This window comes from Populus nigra, chromosome 14 (genome assembly GCF_951802175.1).
Source record: "Populus nigra chromosome 14, ddPopNigr1.1, whole genome shotgun sequence".
Taxonomy (NCBI): domain Eukaryota; kingdom Viridiplantae; phylum Streptophyta; class Magnoliopsida; order Malpighiales; family Salicaceae; genus Populus; species Populus nigra.
The window spans coordinates 9,365,468-9,374,594 of record NC_084865.1 but is presented as its reverse complement, the minus strand read 5'-3'; the positions used below and the strand labels follow the sequence as shown (position 1 = coordinate 9,374,594).

The 9,127-nt window shown below is 31.9% G+C and overlaps 1 protein-coding gene across 1 annotated transcript; it reads left to right on the top strand.

Annotated features, from left to right (window-relative positions):
* Window positions 1–2,119: 2,119 nt before the first annotated feature.
* Window positions 2,120–4,341, top strand: LOC133672756 (protein POLLENLESS 3-LIKE 2-like). The gene is made up of 4 exons (XM_062093273.1): window positions 2,120–2,424; window positions 2,549–2,761; window positions 2,850–3,005; window positions 3,097–4,341. The coding sequence occupies exons 1-4, from the start codon at window positions 2,257–2,259 to the stop codon at window positions 4,027–4,029; spliced, it is 1,470 nt and encodes a 489-aa protein (XP_061949257.1). The 5' UTR covers window positions 2,120–2,256; the 3' UTR covers window positions 4,030–4,341.
* Window positions 4,342–9,127: the final 4,786 nt, after the last annotated feature.

Here is a 9,127-nt window from a genome sequence, read left to right as displayed (position 1 = left end):
TTTAAAGGTTTAATCATTCTTAACGAATTTCAACAAGTTTAGAATTTTTATAGAAACGTAGGAAGTTTGCTCGTAAAATAATTTATTGATGTTTGAGAGAGATTGATGATTACATTAGTAAAACTCAATTATCAACAATAAAAATAAAATTTTAATACGATTAACTCAATTGAAAAGTTCGCATAGGAATAGTTATGATAAGTCAAAAATCCTAGGATATGTTTTATCTTGATTTGAACCTATTTATTTGATCGCTTGTTTGCTTTTGTACATTTTTCTTTTTTTAGTCTAACAAACGTTAATATTAAATTTGTCAAATTGATGGTGAATAAATAATTTTTTGTATTGATTGATAACTTTTTAAATTTCTCATGGGATGATATTCTATTTATTCACTTTATTATTTGTTACGATTTGTGCACTTATAATTTTAATCAATGCCTGTGTGATAGAGTCGTTTCACTGTATTTTTTGTGTCATCAACTAGAATCCCTTCAAAAGTTGAGTCAAATCCTCCCTTACATGTGGGTAGTCCCAGTACATGATCTAAATGTGTATTTGATATTGTAGTGCAGTATTTTAAAATAAAATTCACTTGAAAATATATCAAAATAATATTTTTTATTTTTAACATTAGCATATCAAAATCATCTTAAAGCAGCTTTTAAAGATATTTTGGACATTTTAATGTGCTTTTTAATTGTTTATTATTTTTTATATTTGATCAAATACTAAATTGTCCCTTAGTTGACATTATAATAATGAAAGAATCATTATGAAAATATAAAAATGCCCCTTGACACTAGTTTTAAATGTTTTTCTTCCAAAGATATTTTGGTTGTTTTATTATGCAATTGAGATGTGAAAAGACTTATTTGTTCTTGATGAATTTCATAATCACTAATGGACTGTGAAATAACCTCAATATCCTTAATAACTAGTGTTAAGATTTTTAGATGAAAGGAAAAAATTATAATTACACTGTTCTAGTTAACAATGTGAATGAGTTTAAAGCTATAGTGTTTTCCGAAAGTCAATTAGTTTCTTTTAATTAGTGTGACTAGTAGTTATTGAATTTTTTTTAAGCTAATTATATTGATTGTAAAATATGCATAAAAACACTCAAATTAATTTTTTTATTTTTTAGAATATATTTAATTAGTTTTTACTAAATCTTCTCAATCAAGTTTAATATAATTATTTAAAAATGATGATGGAATAATCATTTAACATTATCTTGTTATCACTACATGGTAGTATAGTTGTTGAACATGGTTTACGGTCTGACCTAGAAGAAAAATCAAGTCACTAGGTCATTGAGTCGAGTTGCAGGTTTTTGGTTTTGTTTTTTTATATTCAAAACCATCTTGTTTAAGTTTTTATTAAAAAATATTATTGGTTTTGACTGGGATGGATTTTAATTAAGTTTAGCCAAGTCAATTAGATCGCGGATCAACCCATCAGATCAACTAGGTTAGTCAAATCAATGTCAAAATTGATTCAAATTAAAACTCGATTCGAATATAGTTCTAGGTTATGGATTTGTTGAGTTAATTTATCATGCCGAACTAGGTTTAATAACTAGTAGTTTCCATAAAATCACTAGTGTGTATCAAGTTTGGTGTTGAGTATTATGTAGCGATTAAAAATCATGGTTCACTTGTGGAACAATTACAAAGGTGTCTCTGTGTGTCTATATAAAATGATACAATCTCGTGATATTGTATTTTCACCTAAAAAAGAGCGAGATAGGGTAAAGAATTTTCACAATTGTCGAATTAGTAATTTCTATTAGAAAATTAAAAAAAAATATTAGAAAATCCAACATTTGTGAAAAAGAAAAGAAGAAAATATTCATCCAATTATCAACCAAATGCGTCATCATTCTAGACAATTATTAGCAGAAAAGGACACGAATGAAAACAAAATCTTAAATGAAATTATAAGACAATTATAACAAACCTTAAGGGTCACTATAAAAATAACAGCTCTCTAACATCCGCCAAATCTGCAAATTATTGATGGAGAGAGGCTCAACGGCTAGTACGTAAAACGGTAACCTCAACGGTCGAAAAATTCAAAAGTCTATCTCCCCACCATCCCCTCTAAAAATCCCAATCTTCTCTTCATTTCTCTCTACGTCTCTCTAACCCTCCCTCTCTCTTCTTATCTCCGCAAGAGACGTCACTTCAATTTACCAAAACAGACCATAAGAAGGAACAAAAGAAGAAAAAGGATTCCTTAGGGTTTTTCAATATGATGCAAGAAATGTGGAATGCACCACCTGGTTTTAGACCAACAAAATCTGCACCAACTTCACCAGCAAAGCCGCTTGGTGTTTCAAGAACTCGCTCTGAGTCATTTCATGCTATCCACAAAGTCCCTGTTGGTGACTCTCCTTATGTTAGAGCCAAAAATGTTCAGGTAAATTAGTTGCGCATCTTTTGGTCTTCAAATTGATTGGAATAAGTTGTTCTTTTGGTTTCGATAGGTGTTTGGCAGATTTTATTGATGGGTTTTGATTGTTTCAACGTTTTGTTTTGATTAGTTGGTTGATAAAGATCCAGAGAAGGCAATACCTCTATTTTGGGCGGCAATAAATGCTGGGGATAGAGTGGATAGTGCATTGAAAGATATGGCTATTGTTATGAAGCAACAGAATAGGGCTGATGAAGCAATTGAGGCTATCAAATCTTTACGACATCGGTGTTCAGATCAAGCCCAAGAGTCTCTTGATAACATTCTTCTTGATCTTTACAAGGTCTCTTACTTTAACTAATTTCACTCTGTACAATTTGGTATTTTTGTAACACAGCAAGTACTTAATAGTTTGATTTCCTTTCTTTTAGAGATGTGGAAGATTGGATGACCAAATAGCATTGTTGAAGCACAAGCTATACATGATTCAACAAGGGTTAGCTTTCAATGGAAAAAGAACAAAGACTGCAAGGTCTCAAGGGAAGAAATTTCAGGTTTCTGTGGAACAAGAAGCAACTAGGTTATTGGTAAGAGAGCGATGTCTTGCTTCTTTGGCTCTCTGTAGTCTCTGAAATGTCATGGTACTTGTGTACTTATTTGGTCGATTCTTTGTTTCAGGGGAACTTGGGATGGGCATTGATGCAACAAAACAATTACATTGAAGCAGAAGATGCCTATAGAAGGGCACTTGCTATTGCACCTGACAACAACAAGATGTGCAATCTTGGGATTTGTTTGATGAAACAGGGGAGAATTAGTGAGGCTAAAGAGACATTGCGCAGAGTGAAACCAGCAGTGGTTGATGGGCCACGAGGTGTAGATTCACATCTCAAAGCCTATGAAAGGGCACAGCAGATGCTCAATGACCTTGAATCTGAGATGATGAACATAGGAGGCGATCGGGTTGAACAAAGTAGGCTCTTTGATGCATTTCTTGGTTCTTCATCAATTTGGCAGCCTCAGCCTTGTAAGGATCATCATAGTGTCTTGCCAACAACCAATGCAAAATCTTCTCATGATGATTTCTCCGATGAGAATGTCGATTCCAATATAGTAGCAAATTGTGCCCAGATGGTGCTTCCTCAACAGAAAACTATCAAACAGCTCACTACTCCTCCTTTAGGGAATTTATGGAATGTTGATGCACCTCCATTCTATTCCTCCAAATTGGTAAAGGAGCCAATTAAGGAACCAATTGGGTATCAATTCCATGATAAACTTAAGAGGACAAGGTCAGGAAATGCTACTAGTTCAAACAGAAAGATTGAAATGGGGTTGTTCGCTGCACCATCTGTCGAACCAGAAAACCCAGAAACAAAGACGAGGAGACTATCAGACGAAACAGAAGACAAGGTGTCACAGTTGTTGCCAGATAATGATGACTTTGAAGAAGCCATCCTTGCAGCCGTTCTAGGTCCTGCAAGAAATGCAGGGAAAACAGCAGGGAAGGTAGTTGAAACTGCAAATTCTGGGACCTTTCAGCAGAAGAAGATGGAAAAGCGACTCAAGGTTTTCCAGGACATCACCCTCTCTCTCAGCCCAAGAGCCTGACTTAACTTAGTTACCAGCCTTAACTAATTTAAACTTAAAGAGTTGATACTTTTAAATCTAGGATGGAGGAGATAAACTTGTTCTCCTTGACCCTGCTCCTCTTTAGAGGAAGGAGTTACGCAGTGCGGCAGTGGGGTGGAAGCATTAGCAAGCAAGATTTTTTGTGGGTATTTCACTACACACACAAGCATGTGATCTATTTATTTCATTTATTGTCAGCCTCTTGAATAAGGCGCATGTTAACTTGATAATAAGTCAATGTCACATCTCTTGTAGTTCTATCCTATGAAAAAGAAGATGGTGATTGATTCATTCCCCCTTGCAGTTTGCTCCTTTACTTGTCAGAAAATGGACGACTTCTGAATTTGTCATGCCTAAATTTGGAAGATCATCCCACTGCTTCATATAATATAAACTGTGGCAAAATACAGTGTTCATTGCTAAAATATCCGATTGCTTTCCTATACTGCTATCCTAAATTTGGAAGATCTCACTGCTTCATATAGAAATTGCATGTTCAGAGATCAAATTTGGAATTTAGCGGACACAAAATAAGAGCCCAAGGCATGGATGGAAAATGGAGAGAGAGAATTCAAAAACTCTATTGTTCATATTATATCAGTCAGGATGGAAGTTCCACTTCAATGAAGACTTTTCTGTAACTTATTAATTTAAAATTTTAATTTCAGATTACAATCTTTTTTTTTTTTTGGAAATGATCTTTAAGTCCGAACATTCCCTTCATTCACTCTTTAATTGATTTCATAAAAGTAACTCGGGGTGGCTACAGTTGCAGCAGCTGAATCAGGACTTCGATAATTGATCTACATCTACGAAGAACACATCAAATCGAAACTATTAATGGCGAATGACATGCAATGGAAAACTGAGGAAATTCGTTAGGCGGCTTCCAAAATATGTGACGGCAAGATAACACAACATGGAGAATTTGTAGATCTTTCAAAGTTCATGAGAATACATGTCACCTACCTTATTTCTGAATCCATAACTAGCACGTAAATAAAGTTTCTCTTCAAATTACTTGCATGTACGACCCCAAATACATATAAAATATTTATATTAACTCAATCAAATTTTTACTTAACATATCATAAATAATTTTATAAAATCTAAAGTTTTGGCTCAAACCCAACTCAATTTAACTTAGATATATAAGGAAAAATTGCAAGGGAAGTACTTTTCTCTTTTCTAATTCTTATAGCTGTTATAACTCTCTACTCATCAAACTAAGAATTTCAGTTTTAATCTTGAGTTTTGGGTTTAAGAAAAGTGAAAGTAACAAATAAGTGATTCTCTCTCATGTTACTTTTAATTATGATTTGTTTATGGAAGGATTTAAAAAAAAAAAAAAGAGAGAGAGTTTAGGGTTTATAAGGATTAGAACTTAGAAGTTTATGTTGTTAAGATTGATTTATGATTATTAAGGGTTTAATGTTAGGTGATTAATTAGTATGTTGTTAAAAATAAGAATTTGTGAGTTGATTTGTTTAAATTAATTTTTATGGGTTAAGAAATTTATTTTAACCTTACTGGAAAATCTGGACAAAATGGTCTTAAGGTTGAAGATGATCAAACTTTATTTTGGTCCTTGATTTATGAAAATTTCAGTTTAGTCCCTAAACTTTGGAAAAATTATAATTTGACCCCTGAATGTATTTTGAGATTCTGGAAAGTGTTATTATAAGGTTAAGGATGATGAATCTCAGGTTGATAATTGATTTGAAATATTTTCAGTTTGGTCCCTCAATTTTAGGAATTTACATTTTAGTCCCTAAACTTTATAAAAATTACAGTTCGGTCCCTAGTTCGTTCTAGACAGAATTGAGGATGGTTTATGGGTGAAATTTCATTATGATTATGTATTTACAATTTGGTTCAGTTTTGGTAAAATTATGTTTTGGTCCCTGTTTTGGATAATTGTTGTTTTAGTCCCTAAACCTATGAGACTAACCTGGTTTTCTTTTATACATTGGAATCTTTTATTTGTGTTGCTTTGAGTTGCTTTTGAGTATATTTCATATATTTATTGTAGGTGAACTCCTAACGATTCTCAATAGGTTTTTCGGGTCTTTCATCGGATATTCCTTTTAGTTCGATATTTTTGAAGTGAGTGGGATACTCTTTAATATGCATATAATATGAAAACAAATATGTATATTGATTATACGAAAGTACAACTAGTTAATTTCTTGGATATTTATATATGCTGTTTTATTTTTCGAGTACTCATTTATTATTGAATTTGCACTCGCAATCTGTCGAACTAGATTATATTCGTATGATATACATTTCTTTGATGATTATGTGAATATCTATTATGTCTTGATATAGAACTTGTCAGTAACTCCATGCTAACAGAGAGTAGTTAGCCTATATGCACATAGTATTCTGTATACCTAGTTTATGAGAGAGGCATCAGCTTGTGGCTGATCATCCTATAGTGGTTACCTTCGGGTATCATCTGGTCACCTTTAGGTGTTATTTGGTCACCTTCAAGTGTCATCTAGTCTCTGACATGTATTCCACTACTTTGTGATAATATGTTTAGTATGTATATGTATATGTATATGTATATGTATATCAAGATAAATCGTCTTGCAAACTATTAATATCTAAAATATACATTAAATATTATTCCCTCACTGAGTTGATTGAACTCACCCCTCATTATTAATATAATTTCAAGTTCTTAGTTTCTATCAGCATTTGGACTTGTTGAGTGTTCCTGCTTCTTCAATTTTGGTCGGTATGCCTTGCTTGTTTTGCAAGGCTTTCCTTTTAGTTCTGATTTGATGTCTTAGACGCTCCACTATTACTCTGTTTTAATTAAGTTTGAATTTTGACAATGTAATGAGTATTATAAAATACTGTCTTTGTTTTAATTACTGATGAGAAGTTTTTAACTATCATTTGGTTTCATTAGTGTTGAATAATATGATATTTTTTTAAAATTATGAAATGCTGCATATATTCAAATAACTTATTCTTTTGATATGTCTATTCTGAGGCTTAACGTAGTGTGGGGGTGTGCTTCCGACACTGCTCCTACGTTATATAAACCCGGGATTGAGGTCATGATAAATTTCATAATATAAATCAACATCTTAATACAATTTTTATTATAAATTCAATAAATGGAGCGCACTAACTAGACATAATATAATAGTATTAATTACAAGCAAAAGAGCAAGTTCTGAAAAGCTAACCAAAGTTATAAGCTTAAAAAAGATAAATAACGAAAAGGTAAGTTCAATAAGTTAGTGAGTAAATAACATTCAATATGCACCTACGAGGTAATGCAATAGTCAGGAATATATATATATATATATATATATATATATATATATAGACACACACACACACACACAAGATTTGTTTTATGCTTTTATAGGAGAGTTTCACAAGCAGACCATAATAAGAAATATCATGAGATAAGGCTTGTCAGAAAATCAAAGTACAATGAGCATAACGCTCCAAACTGTGGGATAATCAATCACCATAGGTTGATGACTCTCTTGACTAGCTAGAGTTCAGAATTACGATGTGTATAAAGACTAACACTACCCTGTTAGTATGAGTATTTTGACTAGCATATTATACGGTTATAATCAAACAAAACAAAATCGTTTCTTAAAGGCTCAACTTATACAATCAATCAAATAAGGAGCTATTAATTCAGATGTACATATTATCTCATATCAAAGATTCAATTTCAATAAGTGATCATGTTTTATCATAAACAAGAGATAATAAACAGTATATAAAATTACCAAGAAGTATGATCAATTTCATATTAACAATTCAAATATCCATATTGTTCCTCTTGCATATGGAATATTATCCATTAACCTGACTTAAAATTATAAAGGACACAATAGTGGATATCAACGAAAACCCTATTGATGCCCAGTAAGTGGAATATTAGGAGTATTTAAATATAAAAGAAAACATACTAAGAACTAACCCGAAGCAGAAAAAATGAGATTATAACTTTAAAAATAAAGACCAAAATGTAATTATTAAAGCAAAACGGGTCTACCTAATTGATCCCAACATATCCTAAACTGACTGAATCTAAAAGAACCATTCACTATTCACTTTTAGGTCAATTAGTCGACCAAAACTTACCAACCAGTCAAACAAAACCATTTACGCCAATCAATCGATTGAAACTTACCTATTGGTCAACCACAACCAAACAAGCCTCCCGATTAATCGGTTCAGACATACTAGTCGACCAGTTGATCAGGATTCTAGAATCTTGATCCACTAGTCTCCTTTAAAATGGTAGATCTCAATTTTCTAACCCAAACCTTAAAAACCCATAACAATTTAATTAACCCATCACACTTTAATCAATATAGGTTCAATTGGGCAAGATAAATTTCTCAAGAAGAATGGATCGAAATTGGTTGTAATTAAAGGAATTAAAGGACCAAGGATTGAAAATATCAAATTGAAAATATTTGGGAGATCCCATTAAATGAGTTAGGGTTTAATTGAACTAATTTTATATCTTATAACTGATTTGGATCTCAATTAAAAAGAATTTTTAAAATCTAGTGAAAATTTTAAGAAAATAAAAAAATTAAAGGCTTCTTTTAAGTCTTACCCTCAATTAGGATAATTTAATTTTTTAATCTTGATCAAATTCCTTTTGGGAAAATGAAAACTTGGAGGGGGATTGACTTTAAAAAAGTGCTAAGTGATTAGTACTTAAAAGTGTTTCATTAAGGCTTTATATCATCATATTACACTAAAGTATCATTAAATTCCCTAACTATAGCATGTTTTATAATAACAAGTCTGATAATATAAGATATCTTTAATTTATAGTGAATGCTCATTTTAAATGCAGGTTTATCCCATAACTCAAAGGATTAATTGATGTGATTAACTATTGAAATTGAGAAGATAAAGAAAAGGTTAAGAGAAGATATGTTGGTTCAATTCAAACTGGAACACCATTCGGTTATTGGATCATAACTGGAGTTGTAGAAATTGGATTTAGGTCTGGTTTATATGTATGGAAAGCTAAGACATAGGCCTAAAACTTTCATGAGGAGTCCAAGATTTA

Bases quoted from the DNA above. Each gene is read 5' to 3' on its own strand.
- LOC133672756 (XM_062093273.1), top strand. From the start codon at position 2,257: ATGATGCAAGAAATGTGGAATGCACCACCTGGTTTTAGACCAACAAAA. The intron at 2,762-2,849 runs GTCTCTTACTTT...CCTTTCTTTTAG, and splicing joins TTCTTCTTGATCTTTACAAG to AGATGTGGAAGATTGGATGA. The intron at 3,006-3,096 runs GTAAGAGAGCGA...TCTTTGTTTCAG, and splicing joins AAGAAGCAACTAGGTTATTG to GGGAACTTGGGATGGGCATT.